Source organism: Mauremys mutica, chromosome 2, assembly GCF_020497125.1.
Source record: "Mauremys mutica isolate MM-2020 ecotype Southern chromosome 2, ASM2049712v1, whole genome shotgun sequence".
Lineage (NCBI taxonomy): Eukaryota > Metazoa > Chordata > Testudines > Geoemydidae > Mauremys > Mauremys mutica.
Genome location: NC_059073.1, coordinates 4,777,066 through 4,803,681, shown reverse-complemented (window position 1 = coordinate 4,803,681; position 26,616 = coordinate 4,777,066). Strand labels below are relative to the sequence as shown.

The following is a 26,616-nucleotide window of genomic DNA, read 5'->3' as shown; positions in this document are numbered from 1 at the left end:
TAAAAAAATGACTCAGGCTAAGAACTCTCTGATGCATGCTGGGAACTTTGTTTTGAGAACTGGATTCTTGTTATATTCCGAGACTGTTCAAGGTTACTCTGCTTTAATACTGTTTGAGTTAAGAGCACTGGAAAACTCTGGGAAGAGTTGCTATAACAGATTAGGTAGCTTTCATGACTATGCAAGTATGAAAGCCAGGAAAGAATTCTGCTGGCAGTGGGGATGGGAAGCTCTTAGTTGACTGTGGTTGGTCTTTCAGAGTATCCCTTTTCTTTGCTTTTTTTCTATTCCACTTTAAGGTCTCAACACTCTACACACAATGTTTGTACCATTTATGGATTCAAGTTATAGGTGCAATTTTTTTTTTTTTTTTTACTGGAATAGATAAATGGTGAAACCTCTAGCATGGGCAAAAGTATCAGTAAAAAGCATACCCCCTTCCCTACCGGGGGAAGGCACCTTCATACTGATAAAATTGCATTCGCACTAGGGGAGCTGTACCGCTTTAACTATACTGGTACCCTTTGTAGTACAGTTTGTTTTACACAGACCAGGCTTGAGTTACCCGTAAGGAGTGAAAGCTACTGAAACTTAGAACATGCTATTTCTTGACTTAACGACGTACCCATGTCACGGATCCACAGGATTGGTGCTATGCCCCTAGCTTTGGAACAGACTCTCGGAGGAACCCCGTCAGGGTGCCAGACCTGCTACGGGTCTCACTCTTCCTCCAGGTAAGCCACGTGGCTCCAGTGCCTTCTTAGACTGGACCTCTCCTGCTTCACACAGTGAGCTCCATTCAGCAAGTCCCACTGAGACAGATTCCTGATGGAGACTTGTCCACTCTGCAGGGATTACTGCACCTCGCCCAGCATTGGCAGGGACACTCACACAGTATCATCAGAACAGTGAGTTTATTAGTTACCTGGAACCCAGCACAGCAAGTCCTCAGGGTTACAGAACTGAAGGCTACAGCACAGTCCATTCTGGTCAGCCCAGAGCCCAGGCAAGCTGTGGTGAACGCCGTGGTTCAAGCTCTGTCTCTCCATCTGACCTCCTTGGTCAGGCACCGGCTGAGAGCCCCAACTCCTTCCAGCAGCCAACACTTAACCCCCCCAGTCTTCTGTACTCCAGCTGGGGAACGGTGCCCATCTTCCCTGGGGAGAGGCGGGGAAATCTGTATCCCTCAGGGGTGCTGGTTGCAAAGCGTCAGTGTCTGGGCAACTGGATTTGCCATTGTCTTCTAAAATGCTCCACTGATATGGGGTCTAGTGCCCAGACAACTATGCGACACCCAGACTCGTGTGTCTTGGCTTGCTCAGAGTAAATGGTCCTTTTCCACCCACTGGGCCAATGCCACATGTAGGGGAAACTAAGGCACAAACAGGACTCAAATATTACAAAATATTCCCACTGTCACAAGCCAGGCTAGTTCTGGAGTCCGTCCCAGCTGTTTCCTGCCACTGTGAAAAAGGAGGGAACTGACAACTGGGTGAATGCCTAACCCATGCGATTTAAAATGGATATAATTAGATGAGGCTTCCCTAACATTTTCCTTTCTTCTTGATTCTAGGACTATGATCACTTCCCCTTGGTTCTGACAGCATAAGTGGAAGAGGCACCACTTGCCTTAATACACACCGATGCTTAGGTCAATCCTATTCCAAAATGATCCCATATTTGTGGCCACCCCACAAAAAGCGAGTTGCATCCTCCTCCCGCATTGGAGTCAGCTGCGGCAATGGGACCAGCAGGGGAATAGTGCTGGAGAGGTCAATGGGCTGTTATGTGAAATCGAGCCAGATGGATGAGCTCTCCCCCTCTTGCAAAAACAGCCTCATAACCTCCACTCCCCTGCCTGCCAGCAGAGGGTAGGAGCTTGGCTCTGCTTACTGAGGAGGGGACCCTCCACTCCACTTTCAACAGCAGAACAGGGAGAAGAGTAGAGGTAAGTCGTTGCGCAGGAGTCCAACTCTCCGATGTAACCAACTCGCTGAGCTCTTCATCCCTACGGCAGGCTTGGATTTCTTTGGCGATGCTTCTCATTGGGAGGGGACAGGGAGCTCTTACCTCCCTTTCTCCGAGCACTGCTGTTTCCAGCAGCAACTGTTACCATAGGCAGGCAGATGTTGCCTCCCGTTGCCCTTCCCACATTAGGTCATCATAAGCAAGGGAGGGGGCAGAGCCATAGAAAAGAGCAAGTACGAGATGTGGAGAGACTCCAAAACTAGCTGAAGTTATTTTAAACAGGTCAGGTTTGGTCGGTGTCTTAAAGTGACCTACACAGCAGCTGCCGCCTAAGGAAACTGACAAGAAATCAGTGAGCCTGTCAAACATGCTGAGCTCAGTCTAACTGAGGGAAGTGAGGTTCTGGGAGAATTCCAGATGGGAACCCCCTGGGCTACAGGGTGTACATGCCCAAGGCAAGGTTGGGTGTCTGCACCGAAATGCTAGTGAAAGGAGAAACAAGGAAAGTGTGCAGGGCTCTCATTCTAAGAGCCAAGGAATATCAAAATGTGAACGAGGGTACTGAGAGAAGCCAGTTAGAGGCTGCTTCACCTGGAAAGCTTTGTGATGAAAGCTCATCTTTTCTAAGGCATTAGATTATTGTCCTAGAGAGGGTCTCACTTCTCAGCAGAGGCTAACCTTATGACTGCACTCAGCTCCCCTTCTCTCCCACCAAATCTGATAATGAGAAGCTTCAAAGCTAACAGGCTCCCAACCCAACCAAACCAGAATGTTCCTATACTGCCCTTCCAGTTAAATAAAGAGGTAGGCAGAGGAGGCGAACGCTGCAGCAAGGTGTAGGCCTCATGCTTTGGTTCTTGAACTGCCTAAGAGGTACTTACACATGTTGAGCTGACGCACGAAGCTGGCCATGTTGTTATGTTTGAAGTACTTTGGAAGCACCTCCTTGGCAAATTGGCCTTGGTCAAACACATGGAAGCTGTTTCCACTCTGTCAAAACACAAAATGAAAGTGACTCGTTATGAACTGCACAGCATTGCTGACTAGAGCTTCCCCAAGTTACTCTTTTCCCATTTAAATACTACAGGCTTGCCCCACGGCAATGTTCTTCTGTCCCACAGCACACTGTGGCTCTCTCTGTGGAGTGGCTGGAGAGGAGCACTACAGAAGCAGAGTACTCAATAGTAATGCATGAGGTGGTAGTGACAAGAAGAGTTCCAAAGTAGTGGGGAGGATAAGTCACTGAGGCCAGCAATTCTCAAACTTTCATATGCTGAACGATATCTTCATATTCTCATGGACTGCCTCCCCTCCCAGTTACAATAACACAGACCATCTTCTCTTACAGAATAGATCCTTGTGGCAACCACAGCTGCTTATGGGAAAAGTAACAGTAGCTTTATATCTAACATATTTTTAGCTATCCACTAATTTAGTAGTTGGAAACAGAGACAACCAGCGTCATGCAACCAACACAGTCTGATGACTGCAGCCCAGAGACTAGTCTGACAGGAGCATAGGACTCAGTTGGGATTAAAAATGTAGGGAAATTAAGCAAGCTACAACTAAACCAATTTCCTCTTTTTCCACAACTTGTCCCAACCCACTGACTCTTCTCACATCTATAGCTGCAGCAAATGCACATCTGAGTGAAGTGTGGGGCCACGTAGAGAACCAAGCTAGGGGCAGACATTGGACTCAACAGCTGCAGCCAAGCAAGTTCAAACATTCTGCAGGATCTCACATTCACACTGCAACATGACACTCAAGCACAGCTGCCTGGAAATGAAGGACTTGCATGATAGTTTGTAAAAGCAAGGACCAGAACAGCTATGAGTATTCCCCTTGTCTGGAACTGTGGGTAAGGGAGCATTTGAGACTAAACAGGTTTAATTTTTCAGAGACCTCTCTGCTAGTTTTCTGCATGTTTATTTAAAACGAGGCATTAGTAAAAAACAGCCAGAATGATGGTGGTACATCCCTTACTGAAACCTTCACTGTTTTTGGTGTGAAGTTTTGGAAAATAAGTTCATCACCAATAAAAACACAGCCTGCCTCAAAATTAGCAGAGACCCAGTAATGTAACATTTCCACCATTTGCTATGAAAAATGTGGGACATTTTTATACAGTACAATTTCATTACTTTTTTAGCACACCAGGCAGGAATAACTGTCAAAATATAGTATCTACAGAACAGGAAGAGAAAATATTTTCGTTCTGGCAGAAAGAAGAACCCTGAACATTTTTTATGACTTGGATTTTCTTTCGTGGCAAAATTCTGTCACTGATCCATCTCCCTGCTGAGAAATTCCACACTTACAGAAGCACAAAATCTGACAGTGATGCTAGATGAAAACCAAGCTGCTGACAAATCATTACATTGTAAAAAATAATCCGACTCTCTAGTGCAAATGAAGAAGGGCACTCACTCTGCGTTGCACCAGCCAAACAGAAAATCAGAACGCTGCCTTTATCTCTCTAAGCCCCTCTTCCATTTAGTACAACAACTAAATTAAAAGGTATTTTAAAGTCAGAGCTACTTCTTCAAAACTAAGTTAGGTCACGCTCTTGTGCTGTTTAGGACAATATTCTTGGCATATCATTCCAATGCACAGGTCACATATCTCTTAACATCCTTTAGCAAGGAACAAAGCCACCTGTCTCTTATGAGAAACAGAGTTTTGTTGCTTACCACTAGGGTGGATTTGAGTTAAATCAATTATGATCTAAATCACTAGTCAGGAAGACTATTTAATCACGGTTTTCTACATAAAAGTGCATTTTTGTTGGTTGTTCTAACCTTAATACATATTCTTCACAACTCAGAGACAGAGGTAGGTTACATTTTTAGAACGTACACACTATACATTTTTAAAGTGATTTATTTTGAAAACTTTTCAGATTAGTTTTACAGCTCTATCAGAAAACGAATGTCTGTAATGGCATCGTGTGTACACACACACTTATTATATGTTCTATTCTATGCATCCGATGTAGCCCATGAAAGCTTATGCTCAAATACATTTGTTAGTCTCTAAGGTGCCACAAGTACTCCTGTTCTTTTTACGCCTGGCATAAAAGCCTCAATATTCTGCCTGGCATAAAGGCATCTGAAAAAACAATGAGAACGAGGGGAGAGTGCCAAAAGATGCTATGCCCAAGTATCAAGGTGGAGCAGAAAGCTTTGTAGCCCATAGTTATTGAAACAATGGGCTAGTTTTAGCTTGAGAAGTACTGCTGCTCTGCAGAATCTAGGTCATCTATTATTGTACCAGGAGATTTCAGAAATGCGATTTTTTTGCGCTAGTTTATGAGAAACATCCTTTAGATTTTGGACTTTCAGTCTATGAGATTATTAGTCACCCCATAAAACAGATGAGCAGGAAAAGTCAAAATCTAGGAAAAAGTTGAAAGTTATGATTAAAAATTTGATCATTTTTCTTAATTATGTTACTGAAATATTAGGTTTTTTTAGCTGAGAGCTAATAACAGCTTGACAGGGATAAGGAAAAGGTTGCTTTATTTTGCAGAAGAAAGGAGAGCCTTGCACCTTGGTATAAAAGACTTTGTTGTATACAAAGTTTACAGATTTTTTTATACATATTTAGAAAAAGACCCTTGCCATGTTAACATTTGATTGGTGGTTGTCAGATTTTGTACTTTTGCTATTTGGTTAGTGAAAACCGGTTTGGAGCCAGTTTCCTCTGTCTTAAGGCGGAGGAGAGAAGACAGTTTAAAAGTTTAACTGTTATTGTGTACGTGAGGCTTTTGCTTCCCCCTAAAGGCTGCCTGCTAGTTAGTAAGGGGGTTGCCAGTAACTTTTACACCACCACAGGCGACCGAGTCTACCATCACAGGAGATCACGCAGTCCCGGATTCACAGACTAGCTCCAGCACGGTCCGAACGGGAGGTACTGGATGTCATCGCATGTTGGGGAGACAAGTCTGTTATGGCAGAACTACGTTCCAAAAAAAGGAACACAAATACATATGCAAAAGCCTCCGGGGCCATGACGGAAAGAGGCTACTCCAGGGACACAGAGCAGTGTCGTACAAAAATCAAGGAACTCAGGCAAGCGTACCAAAAAGCCAGGGAGGCGAACAGGTGCTCTGGGTCACAGCCCCATACATTCCGCTTCTACCATGAGCTGCATGCAATTATGGGGGGGGGGGGGGGTGACGCCACCACTACCCCACCACTGTCCGTGGACATCTGCAAGGGGGGAGTTGCACAGAGCAAGGAGGAAGAGTCATTGGAGGACGAAGAGGAGGAGGAGGAGGACAGCGCACAGGCGGCAAGTGGGGAATCCGTTTTCTCCCCTAGCCAGGAACTATTCTTAACGCTGGAGCCAATAGCCTCCCCCCACTCCCAAAGCAGGCTCCTGGACCACGACCCTGGAGTGAGAGCCTGATCAGAGCCACGCGGTCGTGGGGGAAACCCAGCCGTGCTGGGCTGTTCACATTTAGTTTAAAGGACTCATCCCTGCTCAGAGCCTCATCGAAGCCACAAGGTGGGTGCGCACGCGTGTATGTGTGTGTGTGTGTGTGACGTGCTCATCCCAGAGAGCCCGCAGCCCCTCCTTTTATATGGCAAACCCACCAGGCATTGCTTGCTATGGGAAAGGGGGCCCAGCAGTTTGAAAGCATTGAAATGAATGTAGAAGCAGAACCCCACGTGCCCTTAGGCTGCCTGCAAGCTGAATTCTGTTGCCCGGCTGTGTGTGATGGCTTACTCACACCAAAATGTCCCCTTTGTTCTCCGAAATGTATCTTTTAAAATATTACCCTCCCTTTTTCTCCTCCTGCAGGTGCAAATTTTTCAACGCGGCCCCTATCTACTCCGTCCCAGAGGCTGGTCCAGATTAGAAGGCAGAAAAAACGAACTCAAGACGACATGTTGGCCGAGCTCATGCAGTCCTCCCGCACTGATAGGGCCCAGCTAAATTCATGGAAACAATTGCGGAGTCCCGTAAAGCATTACAGGAACACGAAGAGAGGAGGGAGGCACGCAATGAGAGCAGGCAGGACGCTATGGTCAAGCTCATGGGGGAGCAAACTGACATGCTCCGCTGAATGGTGGATCTAATGCGGGAAAGGCAGCAAGACCACAAGCTGCCGCTGCAGCCCCTGTATAACCGCCCTCCCTCCTCCCCAAGTTCCAGAGCATCCTCACCCAGACGCCCAAGAACACGAGAGGGGAGGCTACGGGGACCCACAGACTCAACCCCAGAAGATCGCCCAAGCAGCAGAAAGCTGGCATACGCGAACTTTGGATTTGGTTTCTGGACTTGTCCTTCCCTCCTCCTCCTCCTCCACCCCCCTAACTCCCAGTCTACCTTCTGATTTCTCTCAATGTGTTGTGCAACAAATAATAAAGAACAGTTTTTAAACAATTTTAAACAATTATATATAATTGTTTAAAAACTGTTCTATATATAGGGGATGGGTAACTTCAAGAGAAACAAACACAACTGTTACACCGTACCTTGGCCAGTCATGAAACTGGCTTTCAAAGCTTCTTTGATGCGCAACGAACTCTGCTGCACTCTTCTAATCACCCTGTTGTCTGGCTGTGCGAAACTGGCCGCCAGGCAAGTTGCCTCAACCTCCCACCGCGCCATAAATGTCTCCCCTTACTCTCTCAGATATTGTGGAGCACACAACAAGCAGCAATTAATATTGGTTGTGCTGAGATTTAACCGAGTCAATAAACTGCGCCAGTGCGCTTTTAAACGTCCAAAAGTGCATTCTACCACCATTCTGCACTTGCTCAGCCTATAGTTGAACTGCTCCTTACTACTGTCTGTGGTGCCTGTGTATGGCTTCATAAGCCAGGGCATTAAGGGGTAGGCTGGGTCCCCAAGAATAACTACAGGCATTTCAACATCCCCCAACAGTAATTTTCTGGTCTGGGAAATAAGTCCCTTCCTGTAGCTGTTCAAACAGACCAGAGTTCCTGAAGATGCGAGTGTCATGCATGTTTTCTGGCCATCCCACGTTGATGTCGGTGAAACGTCCCTTGTGATCCACCAGTGCTTGCAGCACCATGGAAACGTACCCCTTGCGGTTTATGTACTGGCCGCCGGGGCCAAGATAGGGATACGCATTCCATCTATCGCCCCGCCCCAGCACATTAAAGCCATCCACAATGGTCCGCACATTTCCCAAAGTCACTACCCTTGATAGCAGCTGGTCAATGATTGAGTTGGCTACTTGCAGCACAGCAGCCCCTACAGTAGATTTGCCCATTCCAAACTGATTCCCGACTGACTGGTAGCTATCAGGCATTGCAAGCTTCCGCAGTGCTATGGCCACTCGCTTCTCAACTGTGAGGGCTGCTCTCATTTTGGTGTCTTTGCGCTTCAGGGCAGGGGACGGCAAGTCACAAGTTCCATTAAAGTGGCCCTACGCATACAAAAGTTTTGCAGTCACTGGGAATCATCCCAGACCTGCAACACTATGCGGTCCCACCAGTCTGTGCTTGTTTCCTGGGCCCAGAATTGGCGTTCCACGGCATGAACCTGGCCCAATGCCACCATGATCTCCCAATCGCCACATGCCGTGCTTCTAGGAACGTCTGTGTCCATGTCCTCATCAGTATAGTAATCACACTGTCGTCGCTTCCTCGCCCGGTTTTGCAGGTACTGCACATACTGGTGGATAACGCGTGAGGTATTTACAATGGTCAAAACTACAGAGATCTGAGTGGGCTCCACGCTTGCCGCTATGGCGCCTGCACGGGTAATCCTGGAAAAAGGGTGCAAAGCACAGGAGAGCTGTTCGGTTCAAGATGGCCAATAAAAGGCAGTAAATGGTTGTCTTCTGTAGCTTTCCCGGAATTGGGAAGCTTGCTACAGCTGCCAGAGCGGGAGAGCAGAGTTTGCGGCGGAAGCGTGAGCAGCATTTGTGACAGAAGCTGTGCGGCTCAGTTCACAATGGCCGAAAAACGGCGGGGAATTGTTGCCTTCTGTAGCTTGCACGCAAGCCCAGGACAGACAACATGGAAAAATTAGCTAGCGATGCAAGAGCAGTAGAGCAGAGTTTGTGGCGAAAGCTGTGCTGCTTGGTTCACGGTAACCGAAAAAAGGCGAGAAATGGTTAGATAAAAGAGTAGACAGAAAGGTGGATTCATAGTACCAGGAGACAGATGGTGCACCTTACTGCACCGTCTGCTGGCAGTATGGTGTCTGCCGTAGCTTTCACGGAGGGAGGAGCGAGTGACAGCACACATCCACAAACACCCTCGAGAATGTTTTTGCCCCATCATGCACTGGGAGCTTAACCCACAATTCCAATGGGCAGCGGGGACTGTGGGAACTGTGGGATAGCTTCCCACAATGCACTGCTCTGACATTCGATGCTAGCCTCGTACTGTAGAAGTACCCTCAGAAGGTAGTTAGAAAACACTGGCAACTACAATGGAGAAGTGTTAAAAATAGCAAGAAGGCAGCTTTCAATGGAACTAGCTTTATTCCATATCTGATCACTTCTCATTTAGAGCCAAGTGAACCTGGCTCAAGAAACGAGACACCTGTTGCAGAGAGTGGCTTTCAAATGACCTCCCATGTCCTCCATCAATAAGATCCACATGGGGTCCATGTTCTCAGCTGGACACACAGGACACTGCCCTCAATTCCAAATGATATTCAGGAGGCGTTTACAGCGTGAAATCCATCCAAAGAGTTTTATACTGCTGCCCAACATGGTAGTACTGAGTACCTTCCACATAAAATCAATATCATTAGTGAAGTCCTTAGGGTACGTTTACACTGCAGTTAGACACCTGCAGCCAGCCGGTGCCAGCTGACTAGGGCACATGGGGCTCAGGCTGGCTGCAGCTGTCTAACTGCAGAGCAGACAGACTCCATGGAGTCCACTAGGGATGACATCTCTCTTTTCAGAGTAAAAATCTGTTGAGATAGATTTTATTTTTGATTCTTTAAGATTCCATTTTCTATTTGGGGTTGGCAGGAGCTTACTGGGTAAAAAGGATGTCAGTGCTGCAAGTGTCAAAGTGGAAAGGTTTTTTGAGAGGAAAGTTTAGCAGCATTTACTAAAGACAGACTCTGGATTTGCCTGATCTCCTCTGGGAGTTTGTTCCCTACCTGCATCCCCTTGACAAAGAATGCTTTGCCCTCAGCTTTCCTGCCCCTTGTCCTGAGCTTTCTGATCTGCACTTCCCAAGAGAACTGGTTGTTCATAGGATGAAATTTGTTTTTAACAGAGCTTTGGCTTGATTAATTAATTAGTCCTACACTTTTTTTGAAAGGCATCTAGTCTCGACTTAAAGACTTCAAATGATTGAGACTCCACCCCCTCCATGAGTTGTAACAATTGTTATCCTCACTGTCTAGAATTTGCGCCTTACTTTGTGGTCAATGTATTTACATTGGTAACCACAAATCTAGAAAATGTGAAAACTTAACATGAATTATTCATTTTGATTTTTGTAAGGATTTTGAGACATTCCTACAAGACAGTCTCAAACAACTAGGGAAATGCGGTCTAAATGAAATTACTATAAGGTGAGTGCACAATGCTGACCACTCAGAGTACTTATCAATGATTTTCTGTTAAACTGCGAACATGTATCTAGTGGGGTCCTGCAAAGCTCGTTTCTGGGTCTGGTACTACTCAACATTTTCATTCATGACATGGATAATGGAATGGCGAGTATGCTTATAAAATCTGCAGATGATACTGAACTGGGAGGGGTTGCAAGCACTCTGGAGGAAACTATCAGAAATCAAAATGACCTTGACAAATTGGAGAATTAGACTGAACTCAGTAAGAAAGATAAAAGCAAAGTACTACACTTAGCAAAGAAAAATCAAATGCACAAGTACAAAATGGGGAATAACTGGCTAGGCAAAGGTACTGCTGAAAAGCATCTGAGGGTTATAGGAGACTCCAAATCGAATATGAATCAACAATGTGATATAGCTGCAAAAAGGCTAATATCATTCCGGGGTGTCATATATAAGACATGGGAAGTCACTGTCCCACTCTACTTGGCACTAGTGAGGCCTCAGCTAGAGGAGCGTGTCCAGTTTTGGGTGCCACTCTTCAGGAAAAAGACGGATAAAGTGGGAGTCCAGAGGAGAGCAACAAAAAATGATAAAAGGTTTAGAAAACCTGACCTATGAGGAGGGTTAAAAAAATCTGGGCACGGTTACTCTTGAGAAAAAAGGGCTGAGGGTGGTGGTGGGGGATGACCTGATAACAGTCTTCAAATATATTAAGGGCTGTTATAAAGGTAACGGGGATCTATTGTTCTCCACATCCACTGAAGGTGGGACAAGTAGTAATGGGCTTATTCTGCAGCAAGGGAGATTTACATTAGCTACTAGGAAAAGCTTTCTAACTCTAAGGGGAGCTAAGCTCTGGAACAGCTTCCAAGGGAGGTTGTGGAATCCCCATCATTAGGGGTTTTGGAAAAGCCTAGGGTTACTTGGTCCTGTCTCAATGAAGGGCACTGGACTTGAGGACCTCTCAAGGTATCTTCCAGCTCTACAGTTCTACGAGACTCGCAATCTTGATAACTAGCCTGGATCACTTACTCCACAAGCCCATGAATATTTTGCTACTATCTACATATATGGGTGATAAGAAAGCATAAGATGAAACCCTGTATTACTCTTGTTAATTATTATTATTATCGTTATTATTCCTAGATTTTGTTAACTTTCACAGATCATAAATTGTAACTATTGTACAGTACCGGAATATCTTTCTGCGCATTACTCCCTCTTCCAACTGTATTTTAAGAAGGGTTGCTTGGAAAAATTAAATAATTATACAAAGCAAGTGATGAGAACATGTTCCACCAGGTTACCACCACACTTCTACAGTGGCGCTAAAAAGTGTTGTCCCATCTACACTAGAAGGTTTCCCCCCCATAGATTCCAAGGCCAGAATGGACCATTGGGATCATCCAGTCTGACCTGTACAATGCAGGCCAGAGAACTGCCCCATAATAATTCCTAGAGCAGAGCTGTTCGAAAAGCATCCAATCTTGATTTAAAAACAGTCAGTGATGGAGAATCCACCATGACCCTTGGGAAACTGTTTCAATGGATTAATCATTCTCACCATTAAAAATGTACGTCCTATTTCCAGTCTGAATTTGTCTAGCTTCAACTTCCAGCCACTGTCAAGACAATGAGCGCTAAGACTGAATCCAGGGATGTGAATTAGCATCGCTCTGGGAGCTCATGTTCAGTCAGTTATCCAGCACACCTAATTTTTTTTCAGTCACTGATTCCCAGGATATAGTCCCCCATCGGGGGGAGGGATAGCTCAGTGGTTTGAGCATTGGCCTGCTAAACCCAGGGTTGTGAGTTCAACCCTTGAGGGGGCCACTTAGGGATCTGGGGCAAAAACTGGTCCTGCTAGTGAAGGCAGGGGGCTGTACTCAATGACCTTTCAAGGTCCCTTCCAGTTCTAGGAGATTGGTATATCTCCAATTATTAATTAATTTAATTAATCCTCTAAGTATGAGCTACATCCTTCATTCGTATACGTTTCATTTAGCTACATTACAACAATACAGTATGCTTACACCCACTCAGCTTACCAAGCAATCCAGATCACTCTGTATCAGTGACCTGTCCTCTTCATTACTGGGGGAAATGGTCGTTTTTTGTTAAATCATTTTGTATACCAGCTGAGAAGGGTTTTGGACATTTTCAGCAAAGGGTACTTTTCCTAGTGCAGAGAAGGACCTCCATGCTGACCTGTCTATTGAGGACTGGCCTGGAATTTGGCAAGCAGCGCAGAAGGTATTTATGAGCTGCAGGCATAACAAGTTGCTGATTAAGTTACTTCATGCACACTCTGCTTCCCTCCACATTAAAAAGGCTTTGTTGGTGGGATTCTACTCTGAAATGTGACTACGTAAAAGTGGCACCTTCTTACTCAACCGACCTGATCCTTGCATATACAGTAACTCCTCACTTAACGTTGTAGTTATGTTCCTGAAAAAATGCAACTTTAAGTGAAACGATGTTAAGCTAATCCAATTTCCCCATAAGAATTAATGTAAATGGGGGGTTAGGTTCCAGGGAAATGTTTTTCACCAGACAAAAAACTATTTATATATCTATATCTCTCTATATAGATACACACACACAATATGTTTTAAACGAACAATTTAATACTGTTCACAGCTATGATGATTGTGAAGCTTGGTTGAGGTGGTGAAGGTGGAAGAGGGGGGGGATATTTCCCAGGGAATGCCTTGCAGCTAAATCAGTGGTTCTCAAACTTTTATACTGGTGAGCTCTTTCACAGAGCAAGCCTCTGAGTGTGACCCCTCCCCATATAAATTAAAAATACTTTTTTTATATATTTAACACCATTATAAATGCTGGCAGCAAAGCAGGGTTTGGGGTGGAGGCTGACAGCTTGCGACCCCCCCCATGTAATAAACTCATGACCCCCCGAGGGGTCCCGACCCCCAGTTTGAGAACCCCTGTGCTAAATGATGAACTAGGACTCCTCAAGGATTAACACATTGTTGTTAATGAAGCCTCTCACTCCACAAGGCAGCAGGAATGGAGGGGAGGGGAGCCAGCATAGCAGACAGAGACACACATCTTGTGCATGCATGCATCCGATGAAGTGGGCTGTTGCCCACGAAAGCTTATGCTCAAATTTGTTAGTCTCTAAGGCGCCACAAGTGCTCCTGTTCTTTTTGCAGATACAGACTAACATGGCTGCTACTCTGACACCTTGTGTGTGGGACAGAGAGAGAGATGCACACTGCCCCTTTAAGTAAGCTGAAGGTGGAAGAGGGGGGGATATTTCCCAGGGAATGCCTTGCAGCTAAATCAGTGGTTCTCAAACTTTTATACTGGTGAGCTCAGAGCTGACCCACTCTTAAGTGCATTGTTTTTTTAAGTGGATCAGGAAGTTTTGAGACCACCAGCTGTTGCCCCAGGCTCTCTCTGTCTCTCTCATCTCTGTCCCCACTCTGCTCTATATGGAGAAGAAGGGGTAAGCAGGGTGTAGGAGCAGGGGAGAGAGGGACACCCTGACATTAGCTCCCCCTCTTCTCCCCCCGCTCAGCAAGCAGGAGGCTCGGGGAGCAGCTCCAAGGCAGAGGGCAGGAGCAGCACATGGCAGTGGGGGGAGGGACAGCTGCAATTGCTAGCCTGCTAGCAGCTGCTGCACAGGGAACTTAGGTGAGCAGGGAGCTGATGGGGGGGCTGCCGGTCCACCCTGGTTCCAAGTCTCCACCAGCCAGCTGCAACAGGCTGCTCTTCCTGCAAGCGCTGGACAAAGCAGGCGGCTGCCAAACAACGTTAGAAGGGAGCATTGCACAACTTTAAACGAGCATGTTCCCTAATTGATCAGCAACATAACAACATTAGCCGAGATGACTTTAAGTGAGGAGTTACTGTACTCCAAGTCAGATCTGTGGACAGGAAACTGGATTCTTCCTTCTTCTGCAACAGAATTGTTTATGTAGTCTATATTACAGTGCTAATGAGCATTCATCTGTGGAAACCTATTGAAAAATATGGGTTTGTACAGATGTAATAGCTTAATTTGAAAACAACAGAGGGTGATGGTTGTGTGAGGGCAGAGTATGGCCTGCAAAATCTTTGATGGTAAAGTGTGAAGGAAAGAAGGCAGTGTGATTTTCAGACTCTGGGATGAATCTGCAGGGTGGGAAGTTGGCAAACAAAAGTTATTACTTGTAAGCTGAGCAAAGTCTATATGGAACTCACTGAGAAAAGAGTCAGAAAGATCCCACAATACCATTTGATTGAGTTACGTCTCAAAGTAGAGTCTTAATTTAAAAGTGATCTGCGAAGGAAGAGGGGGTTTGTGCCATTCTTGCTTCTTTAACTCTCTCTCCCTTTCTCTCAAAAAGTTTTTCTTCCTGCTTTTTACCCGATCTGCTCCCTTTCCTGCGCAAACACAGGTAAGATCTGGCTTCCCTCTTGCTGGAGACTTTCTTGAAGGATCCAGGAATGTGGATTGAGGTCTCAGTCCTTAAAGTGGTATGTTGCATATAACAACTTTTTTTCCACCTGTTTGTTGAGTGAAGCAGATGAAGAAACAAGGCAGTGAAAACACAGGGAAACAGAAAGATATAAAAGCACTGAGGCAGAGAGAGAAAAAAAGAGGAAATAAACACTGAAAACAAATCAGGACAAGATACACCATGACATTTTATGGGAAATAAATTAAGTGAGGAAAGGAAAAAGAATCAAAAGATTGAGGAATAGCAAATTCTAAGTTACCTGAAAACCTGACTGACAAAATGACAATCAAATTCAGTATATAACAAACAGCACACAGTGGCTTTATATCCCAACAAAGGGCATTGCAGCATATAGATTATTTTGCTGGGTTAATATGCTTGGTCCCCGGGCTATAAAGCGCAGGGTACAATATCAAAGCCCTGCCCTCCTTTGAGATCACTTCAAGGTAACTTGCTGCATTGCTTCTTAGTTACATTGTCCACGTACACCTCTACCTCGATAGAACGCTGTCCTCGGGAGCCAAAAAATCTTACCGCATTATAGGTGAAACTGCATTATATTGAACTTGCTTTGATCCACCAGAGTGCGCAGCCTCCCCACCCCCGAGCGCTGTTTTACCGCGTTATATCCGAAACCGTGTTATATTGGGTCACGTTATATTGAGGTAGAGGTGTATTTAAGAACAAAAGTTCTGTATGGTAGGGATCATATCTTCCTCCATGTCTTCACACAGGACAAACATACTGATAGTGCTCCATAAACATGTAAAACATTTACTCTCAACACTAGGCATAACAGGGAACTCTGATACCAGCTTTGTATCCTCACTCTACAAAGACAGACCTACCACATTTCTGGGATGATACCTGCTGGATCTAAGCATATATCTCATGCAAAATGAACTAAATCTGTCTCCAAACCATGTGTTCTTAGGCCCTGTCGACACAGAAGGTTTGTAGGTATACCTATACTGGCAAACCCTCCCTATATAGATACAGCTTATATTTTTCTAGTGTAGATACAGAGTGCTGTTCCTGGTATAAGTGTGTCTACACTAGATCTTTTGCCTATATTAAAATAAAATAAAATAAATAAAGGTTATTATACTGGCAAAAGTTTCTAATGTTGACCAAGCCTTAGATGTCTGCAACATGTGTGGGCCAGCCTTAACGTTCACTACAAACGCTGAATTTGCTTTTGGAAGTATGGCTGTTTTAGAGTCACAAGACAAAGGTATATTTAAAGTGTTTCCAAAACAGACTAAAGTGCCATGCAAAATTTTTACTGGGCTGTATATATGGAACCCCCCCAACCCGCCCCAGTCTAATCACCATCACCTTAAATGTACATACTTTATTTCTACTCAAAAGCTTTGCATATGAATGAAGAGGGCTCAGTTCACTCAGCTATGAAATGGAACCAGTTCTGGAATGGAACATAGCAGCTATTTAACCGCAAAGAGTAATGACAACTATTTGAGCTTGGAAATTAAGAGTATTATATCCAAGTAAAACTAGAGGGTGATTTACATTTTGAATGAGTTGGAGTTAAAGACACTAGGGTTAACGCTCACTCTCTCAGGAACAGTGATCATTGAAAGGTTAAAGGTACGAGCCTTGGTTTTACATCTGATCCAATAACGATCAAGCCAACCTCTTAGTTTTACAGATATCAGATCACAGCACAAGGCAATGGGGCTGTTTCCTATTAATTGGAATGAGTTGGGCTGTAGTGGAGAAGGGTTGATACCAGAGGAAAGAAAACAAAATTAACTGCTGTCAGAAGACAATGAGGGCTAAAACAAAGGACTCAACAATATGAAAGGACTACTGAGAGACATCATTTTCTTAAATTACAACTTGTGTTTGGACCAAGATTTTAAAAACTTTACCGGTACCAAAAAGAGATGAGCAAGATTCTTAAAGCTCAAATGTTAACACATTGTTTTTGCATATATAGTTTAAACTTCCTTCTAGGTCCTCTCCCATAACAGTTTTTTTTAAACTTCTCTTAGCTTGAAAGAAAGTACGTAACTTGGTTTAGCTGTCAACATAACCAAAACATCCCACTCTCAGTGGGCAGCTTAGGTTACACAAGGAACTAAAATCAACTGTTTGTTGGTGGCAGGTGGATGTATTACTTGTCATTTCTGGCAGAAGAGGCTTGACTTAAAGAGAAGTATCTAAAAGGAGTCTAGATATTACTAAAAGTAGTAAGTAAGCTGAAGCCTAGAAAGTGCCTCATTAAACAACATGATTGGCCAATCCATACAGTTAACCACCTCCAAAGGCACGGATTAATGTTTCTAGGTTATTTCTTCAGTCATGACAGCATAACACCACCTAAGATGGGAATGTAAACAAGTTCCACTCCCAAATGCTGAACTTGCATTGATTTAGAGGGAACAAGTGACTTAAGTTATCACTTCTGAAGTTCGGATGTGTATCTATCCAAAACAACATATTAGCAACTAGATACCAGAACATGTAACAAACACTGCATGGTACTGGACAGTTACACAGGAGCTGGTAGAGAGCAGCTACACCTGCACAAGCTGTCTGTTCCTCATGTGAAGTCAATCTTCTGTATGGCCATTTTTTCCTCACATTTGTCAATATTAATAAGAGGTTTATGATTTCACTTCAAAATAAGACCTCAGATACAATACTCCACTTTACAGATTGAGTTTATGAATGAAACACTAAGCATTTAACTTATAGAAAAATTCAAGAAACTTTTGTGCTTGCTCATTCTGTAAAATTAAGTACCAAATAATGGGGAAGCATCTTTCCTTTGAACTCAGAGAAACACGTGTTGGCTGCAACAGAATTTCCTTTAGAAGACTTTACTGCACCAGTCCCTGACATTGCCACTTTTCTTAAAAACTCAAGTTTCCTCAGCTTGGCAGAATGCAGGGGGATACAAGCTTGCACAACTGCAACTCTCATTCTCACAGAAGGCCAGGTTCATGCCGAGTACTCAATATGCTGGACCTATCACACCTGTTTCATAGGTTACAAGGCCAGAAGGGACCACCCTGATCACCTACTCTGACCTCCTGTATAACACAAGCCAGAGAAGTTCCCAAAATAATTCCTAGAGCAGAAATTTTAGAAAAAACAGCCAATTTTGATGTAAAAATTAGCAATGATGATGAAGAATCCACCAGGACCCTTGGTAATACATTTCATGGTTAATTATTCTCAGGCCATGTCTACACACTACCACTTTTGTCAGTATAACTTATGTCGCTCAGAGGTGTGAAAAAACACCCCCGTGAGCAACATAAGTTAAACTGACAGAAGCGCCTCTGTGGCCAGCGCTATGTTGGTGGGAGAGCTTCTCCCACCAACACAGCTACCGCCACTCGTGGGGTGGTTTTATTGTGTTGACGGGAGAACTCTCTCCCGCTAGCATAGAGCGGCTACATAAGCAATCTTACAGTGTCACAGCAGCATTGTTACACCTGTAGCACAGTAAGCTCGCTAGTGTAGACATGGCCTCTGCAATGGTTTGTCTACACACAAAAGTCGTACCAATTTAACTATACTGGTATAGCCTGCTCTGAGTTATACCAGGGGTTCTCAAACTTCATTGACCACGACCCTCTTCCTACATGACCCCAGAAGCAGGGACCAAAGCCTGAGTCTGCCCAAACCCTGCTGCCCCAGGCAGGGGGAGACCAAAGCCAAAGTCCGAATCCCACCTCCCAGGGGCCAAAGCAGAAGCTCAATGGCTTCAGCCTTGGGCAGCTGGGGGGGGGGGGGGGAAGGCTATAACCTGAGCCCTGCCAGTCAGGGCTGATGCCAAAGCCTGAGTCACACAGCCCAGGGCTGAAGCCCTTGGGCCTGGGCCCCGGGGCTCAGGCTTCGGTCCTGGGCTGCATGGCTCAGGCTTCAGCTCTGGGCCCCAGCATGTCTAATGCCAGCCCTGGTGACCCATTAAAATGGGGTCCCGACCCACAGTTTTAGAACCACTGAACTATACCCATATGTTGATGCTTATACTTACTCTTGTAAAAGAAGGGGAATAACATACACCAGCATAAGGCATCCTTACAACTGCATCAGCACTTGGAGTTGCACGGATATAATTATTTCAATTACAAAAATTACCCCCCTAAACAAAATAGTTATAGCAGTTTAAAAACTGGTTAGACAATCCAAAGGGTCTCATGATTAAAGATCACTTGTGTGGTCTTTTCACAGGTACAAAGAGTGAAAGGTCTTTTCTAAGCAAAAGAGTTGCACCAGTTTCAATTAAAGTATTCTTTTTAAGCCAGTAGAAACTCCTGCATATCTATTCTTATAGCTGTTTAAGAGTGGATTATTTTGGTTTAAACTCAGTAAGTGCCTACACAACCGATGAAGTGGGTATTCACCCACGAAAGCTCATGCTCCAAAACGTCTGTTCGTCTATAAGGTGCCACAGGACTCTCTGCTGCCTTTACAGATCCAGACTAACACGGCTACCCCTCTGATACTACACAACCTTTCTTACCTTTTAAAAACGTCAGTTCAACTCCAACCTTAAGTCAAACCACTGCAACTCTCTCGTTTAATCAAGCTCTAAGAGAAAGCTGGGAAGATCAACTACGCTAATCAAAACCACATGATCAGTGTTAGGTAGTTCACCGATATTAACCAGAACAGGCAAATGTTCCCCTGGGGGCATCCTGGGCCTTAACTTATGCTACACGGGGCGCTCAGCGGGGGTGGGCTGCGCTGCCTCCATAACGCTTCCCGGGCTCCCCAAGTGTCTGCCAGGGGCTCTGGTCAGGCGGGGCTCAGCCATGACCCCTTGTCCCAGCGCCTCCCGGGGCGCAGCAGGAGGCTCTCCCCGTTCACAGCCAGCGCGTAGGGCGCGGGCCGGGCCGGGCCCCGCCACTCACCGGGCTCCAGCAGATGAGCGGGTCGGTGTCGGGATCCTCCACCAGGGTCCACAGCTTGGTGAGGAAGGCGGGGACGTTGCTGCTGCTGCCGCCGGGGCCCGCGCCCCCCCCAGCCGCCGCCGCCGGCGCCTCCATCCCCTCGGGGCCGGGGCTGAGCGCGCGGGGCCCGGGGCGGGCCCACGAGAGGCCGGGAGCGCCGCGGGGCCCGGCCGCCGAGACAGAGGCGGGGGGCCCGGCTCGCCGGGGCTGGTTAGCGCCGCCTCCCCCCGCCGCGGGGCCCGGCCGCGGCCTGCGCACTGAACCCCCCGGAGCCCAGCATGGCCGCCGCCATCTTGGGACGCCTCACGGTGACGGCCGAGCCCCCTTCCGAGCCAGCCGGGCGCATGCGCGGCCCTCCGCACTGTCTCCACCCCTCCCCGGCAGGTCCAGAGTTCTGCGCTTGCGCTAACCCTAACCCCTTCCCAAGCACAGGCTGGAATGAGGCGCATGCGCATGGCGCACCCAGGTAAGCCGGGCATGATAGAAAGCGCATGCGCTGGAGCCAATGGCTCCTCTGACCTTTGACCCCCTGACCCCAGTCCGCTTGGGACCGGAATGTTTTTCTCAGCCGTGCGGTGCAGAACGGCCTGTCCCGGGATAGCCCGCTCCCCTGGGGAGGAACCGGGAAATACCGCGGAGTACCGCGGGAGGGGGCGGGGCACCGTGACCTCTGACCTCCCGCACGTGGTGTGAGGAGGCGGAGCCGCGCGGCGCACGCGGGGCTCGTGGAGCCGCAGCTGGAGGAGCTCGCTGCCGGGAAGGCGCCATGGAGCGGGCGGGGGGGAGCCGCCGGGTGAGGCGGGGCCCCGTGCTGGGGGGAGCGGGGTCAGGGCGAGTTTGGGGCGGGGAGGGGGATCGCGTGCTGCTCCCCGTCGTGCCCAGCATGTGCTCGGCGCTGTACAACCGCCCCCCCCAGCCCCTGCCCCAGCCCCACCCCCACCGAGCTCCAGGCTTAGTCAATGACTAGACGAGCAGAAGTGCTGGGGGAGGAGAGGGGATTTTTGCCCAACTTAAGCCAGGCCTCTTCAGAAGAGGTGAGCGGCCTGCAGCCCATAGCTGGAGGGTGGATGGGGAGAGATGCTTAGACCCGCAGCTGGAGCGAGGTGTGCGACGGCAGACCTGCCTTCGGGGGTGGGACCTTTGTGGTCTATCCATGTCTGTTTGTGTGCAAGCTTCCTTTGCCTGTTTTAAAGGCGTGGAGCCAGTGTTTTCTGGTGAATGTAATTGACAAAGCTGAGTAAAGCTTGGTTGTAACTTCAGTGAGACCTGTTTGTCCTCACTTGTGCTTATGAGAGTTATGAGACTGTGGCTAACTGCGAGGGTACGATCTCTTCATGGGGAGAGCACTGGGGGTTCTGTGCAGTGATGCTTGTGCTTTCCTTTCAGCTGTCCATTCCCAGTACCCAAGTGCTGGAGGAGCAGGCCCAGGAAAGCGATGACCTGACAGACAGCGAAGAGAGCCTCTACTCTGGGCTGGAGGATTCTGGAAGTGACAGCAGCAGCGAGGAGGAGGCAGAGGACCAGGACAGCAGTGATGAGGGGACGCTGAAAGGCAGTTCGCTCTCAAAGAAGGCACAAGTAAGTGTGAAATGTCAGAACGTGTCCGTATAATACTAGTGTCTTGTAGCTGTGCCCTGAGTTCTCTCTTAAAACGTAACTTCGCCTAGAAAGACAATTTCATGCCCAAGAAACCTGGGCTCTCCTCCCACTTCCCCCATCAACAATTTATGTGGGTCACATGCCGAATGATTTGCCAGGTAGGGAGACTCCTCCATGAGAAACCCTCGTGGCTTCAGTTTGCAGGCCGTGGTGGTCGGGGAAGAAGGCTTGTGGTTTGTGTGCATGTGAGCCAGGATAATGAGACACAGCTCATGCGGGCGAATCTCTTCTTATTGGGGGGGGCACTTATTAAGCGTGTGGTTTATTGTTCTGTGTGGTGACAACATAGGACACACAGGGACACACTTCTCAGATTTCTGGCTGGGATGATTTAGTTGGGGTTGGAACAAGGGGTGGGACTAGATGACCTCCTGAGATCTCTTCCAACCCTGAGATTCTATGATTCTATGACTGTATCATTCAGCTGCCGTGCAAAAACGGCGTGAGAACTGGGGGTTGGGGAGCAGCGGTTCTGGCAGAGGAGAGGTGCGTTTACTGCAGAGAGATGGCATAGGAAGCTGGAGTGTTACTTGCATATTGTTAATTAAAGGAAGTCTAGTTTTCCTGCCATTTCTAGAGTGAGATACTTCACTCTCCCATACCGCCTTCCAGCTGAATGCAAATACTGACCTGGGTACAGCTCCTGTGAGCCGCTGGTATAATTCCTGTGTCACAGATTAGGAAACTGAGGCACAAGATCATGTCTAGAGTAGGAAAATAAGTAATTTACAATGAGCAAGTTAAAAATTTTGCAACTGCCACATTTTTAAACACTAATACAGTGAGCGTTTATTTCACTGTGAAACCCTGTGTACACTAACACGCTCTGAAAGAACAGCACTGGGATTGCCACAGTGGCCAAGGTGGAACTTCGGTCTGGTCTCTGACAGGTGCTCCAGAGGAAGGTGTAAGCGCCCCTCATAGGCAGGTGCGGGATAATCTGCCTCCACATTCGGTCTCTTTCGAACTCCTTGTGGTGAGATTAGTTTAAACCCTGAAGGGTGAGGTTTAAGGGCTTGTTTTCCCAGCCGTGGCTTGGCCTGAGAAGGGAAGTGATTTACAAACAGCTCACGCAGCCACTGGCAGAGGCAGGAGTAGAACCAGGGTTCTGGCCTTGGAGCATGTCCCATAAGCAAGGCTCCGTGTCTGTCACGGATTCTGCGACTTTCCGTGAGCTCAGTGACTCCTGCAGTGGCCAGTGTGGCTGACCTCGGGGTCAACTGCTCAGTGGCTCCAGGGACAGCCCGAGTAGCGGCCGGTGAGGCTGGCTTTGGGGACAGTCACACTGGCCACTGCTTGGCGACCCCAGCAGCTGGCCTCGGGGACCACCTGAGCAGCGGGGCCCCGGAGGCCCCCCAGAGCAGCACCCCCCCAGAAGCGGGGCCCTGGGGCCCCCAGCTATGATTTAGTCAGGAGTATTTATAGTAAAGGTCATCGTCAGGTCGTGGGCTGTGAATTTTTGTTTGCCTGTGACCTGTCCATAATGCTGACTAAAAATACCTGTGACTAAATCGTAGCCTTACCCACGAGCCCATGAACCAGACTGTTCCCTGTTCTACTCGTGGACCTGTCGCTGTGTGTGGGTGCAGCTGGGGTGCAGGGGTGGCAGTGAGTAGAGTACCCTCAGTAACTGAGGATTGCTGGGGAGGATTGTGACTTCAGCGCCTTCCTGTCTGAAAGCCACAGCTGGCTCCCCGCCGGACCCGTGTCAAGTTCTTGGCCCCATCCTCAGCGTTTCTGTAGCCCCTCAACTGTGCTGGAGTTTACTCCTCTTGGGTTTGACTCCACGCCGGGTCGTGCTGCTGTCCTTCAGGAGCTCGCGGGCAGGCCGCTGGGAAGCAAAGCCGTGACGGTACCGCTTAAGTAAAGTCAACCCCAGCATAATCCTGTGCCTGGAGTCGTCTTGAGCACCGTTTGTGCAGCCTTCTGTCCTCATCAGCACAGCCTGTGAAGGGCTGGAGTCAGAGCAGGGAGTGGGCACGTCTGAGGAGACATGGCCTTGCTTAGGGCTCCTGGCTGCGTCCCCCCTTTCGCCTCACTCCTGTTACGAGGCAGGAGTAACTGGATGGCGCTGCAGCGGCGTTTTACTGAGGCAAGAGCCATTTCCCCTCCCTGTCCTGCGCCTCACTTCATACTCTGCGCATGTACGGCCGACACTGCCCTGGCGCCGGGAACAGGCCCGATGGGCATTTTGTGGTGACTGGAGACATGGGAACGGGGGAGCCTGTTGGGGTCCGCGTCCGGCCCCCGGGCCTGTCAGGGACCGCTTCCGGCATACGGGGTGCCTGTGCGTTGCAGGTCCGCTCGTGCAGACACAGTAGGCTGGGAGTGTTGGGATCCAGTTTAAGCTACCACTCTGCCTGCCTTCTGTGTGGAGCCAAGGGGTTCCACACAAGGAAAAGCGATCAGACGTGTCCGACTTGGCCAGGATTCCTTTTTGATTTCACTTTTAAAACAAAATTCCCTACCACATTTTCAGGAATTTTCCAGTGTGTGTTAAACAAGAGCCTCCTCTCCTCTCCTCTCCTCAGTTCTGCAGCCAAGTCATAATACAGGATTTATCATAAGCAACCAATGTGGAACAGACAGTAAATGATGAGAGGTCTTGCCGATCCCCAAGCACTTTGTGGATACGGAACCCATACGTGAAGGTGAATGCGGCCATCTGTAGAGTGGAACAGAGCAGCTGTTTAACAGCCCTGTTACCAGATTTGCCCATTAATTTGAGGAATGCTCATTCATTTGGGTCACTTTTCTGGGGAAGGGGATTCTGTAATTCTATCAATGTGCTGTTGTGTCACTTCTGTTTTCATACGGAGCTCTACTTCTCCCTGCTGCAAGTGCCCTCCCAATGGAGCGATCCTGCAGGACCTGGGTTCCCCAGGGCTGGGTTCCTCCAGCCCCAGAACCGGATGAACTCCCACACACCCACCCACACATACATTAACGGAGCACGTCTGAGCGGACCGGGTCAATCAGCACTGTCAAGCTGACCCCTTATATGCCCCTGGGCTCCATGCACTGGGTCAAGCAGCACTTTCCAGCTGTTACCCTTATGTGTCCCAGATTCAGCACGTCCCTATCCCCACCTTCACAACACCATTGTACTGGCAGGAACCTACTTGATGAGCAAACCCCACCGGATTCTGGGCGCTGCAGGGATCTTGAGCTTAGGTAAAAGAAGCGTTGCTGCAGAGTGAATGGGGGAAGCTAAAAACACAAAAGAGTAAAGTCCAGCAAGAGAGAGAGAGAGAAGCAACCAGCTTAACCATAAAAGTTATTTATTGAATAACAGCGATAACTACACAAGGAGCCTAAACCAACCTAACCTACATTATTAAAGGTTAATACCGAAGGTAGAAAGGAAAACAGAGGCGGGGGGGTCTCACCCACTCCATGATGCTTGAACTGGTCGGGGTTCCCAGGTGATGCTGGTAGCTCAGGGTCCTGAGTGCTGGAGACAGGCAGAGCCCCCAGCACGATCAGCCAGGAGAAGATGGAGTTCCAGTGGAACTGATGCTTAGTTTGGATCTAAGCATCAGAACACTGACTGGAGGGTGAGTAGGGATTTTTGTAGAGAAAATACAGTTGTTCAAGGGAGAACACTAAATTTGTTTATAGGTAAGGCTGATAACTCAAGGGTTTTCTTTAGACTAGACAATAGGAGCTGATCACTCTTGGCTGTGGGTGGTGTTTTCTTCCAGGGAGCTCACAATGCAACTAGGCGGCTTCACTATTTGGATATCAATTAAGGATTCATGACTAGAATTGGTCTGATAATTGCTGAGCTGGGTGAGGGCAGACTAGGTTCATTAGCATCTGGAGCAGAGATTCCCATGATGCAGTGCTTCCCTGTCTTTTCTGGTCCCAGAATTCAGTGTGGTTCTCTGTTCTCCATTCTGTATGTAAATTGAGATGTCTTCCTGTCCCATCTCTCATGCAGATGAGGCTAGGGGAGTTGTCTCTGCTCTCCATTCTGTATGCTAATGGAGATGTCTTAATCTTGTCACCCTTGTCAGGAGGGGTCTAGCTGTGTCTCCCAACACCCTTCACTGCTCTCTGCAAGTTTTTTCCTCTGATGGGTTTTGGTTTAAGCAGGGGGGGGTCTTGCATGAGTCAGGCTGGATACTGCACCCTGGTTGCAGAAGAACACAGAGGCGACTGGTATCAGCACATGATAACCTTACATAACTGAGGATCCTGTCTAGCATTAAGGGGCATTTAGGGAGGCAGAATTAAATCACTAATGTAAGAATTTCCTCCAGACCTGACTCCTCTAGAGGGATCCGGGCTCATTAATAACTGCAAGAAGTAAGTAAATAAATAGAACTGGTTGTGTCCATGTAAAGGATGCCACCTCCAGCGGCGCTGCACCTTGTAGTGACTCTGCCGGGGCACCGGTTCGGTGCTAACTCAGAAAAATAGGCCTTTTCCCCTGCAGTTTCCCATGGTTGTTAGCAATGCTGCAGTGTAGACAAGGAGCCAGCAACGGCCGGCATCTTAACCATGATATCCCCTGGCCCTGCTGCCGGCAGAGTTAGAGGTGGTGGTTCGGATGCTACCAGAGCAGCGCCACCAGAGCAGCGCCCCTACCAGAGCGCTACCGTAGCGCCCCTACCAGAGCGCCACCATAGCGCCCCTACCATAGCGCCACCAGCTACCGTAGCGCCCCCTCTGTTGCTACCAGAGTTGCCCAAATTGTAGCAGGGGTAGGAACTGTGCGGGGGCAAGGCCCAAAGGAGGAGCAACATCTATCCAGTTCTCTGCGGGTCTGGGTCTCTCATCCAAACCCTAACCTGACCCTGCTGAGCACAGAGCTCCGGCAGGCCCCCGGCACAGGCCACGGGCTGGATCCTTCATGTGTATTTGCACCGAGGCTGAAAATGGACGTCTGACTTGGATGCAAGGGTGGGGGTGAGGCAGAGAGCTGCAGTCAGACGCAGGCGGATACAAGTGTAAAAGGCACCACAGCTCGCTGCCGCTGGGTAGAAAGGCTTCCTTTTGTAGACGCTTTCTCCAGTTCCAAGGTTTAAAGTGACTCTTTGGAAACGTTGGTTGGATTA

General features: G+C 47.7%; 2 protein-coding genes across 4 annotated transcripts in view; one reads left to right on the top strand and one right to left on the bottom strand.

Annotated features, from left to right (window-relative positions):
- HSF1 (heat shock transcription factor 1) overlaps window positions 1–20,038 on the bottom strand; it is a 108,464-nt gene extending 88,426 nt beyond the window's left edge. Inside the window, exons 1-2 of one of the 3 annotated variants that reach the window (XM_045003466.1) lie at window positions 19,856–20,038; window positions 2,850–2,958 (exon numbers count right to left, since the gene is read on the bottom strand). In XM_045003466.1, coding sequence (XP_044859401.1) covers window positions 2,850–2,958; window positions 19,856–19,990 — 244 coding nt within the window. In that variant the 5' untranslated portion in view covers window positions 19,991–20,038. Of the gene's footprint in view, window positions 1–2,849; window positions 2,959–19,855 lie in introns of those variants that run through there. The other 2 variants (XM_045003465.1, XM_045003467.1) reach the window with 2 other exon arrangements.
- Window positions 20,039–20,427: 389 nt separating this feature from the next.
- BOP1 (BOP1 ribosomal biogenesis factor) overlaps window positions 20,428–26,616 on the top strand; it is a 92,588-nt gene continuing 86,399 nt past the window's right edge. Inside the window, exons 1-2 of the mRNA XM_045003463.1 lie at window positions 20,428–20,687; window positions 21,281–21,472. Coding sequence (XP_044859398.1) covers window positions 20,661–20,687; window positions 21,281–21,472 — 219 coding nt within the window. The 5' untranslated portion in view covers window positions 20,428–20,660. The remainder of the gene's footprint in view (window positions 20,688–21,280; window positions 21,473–26,616) is intronic.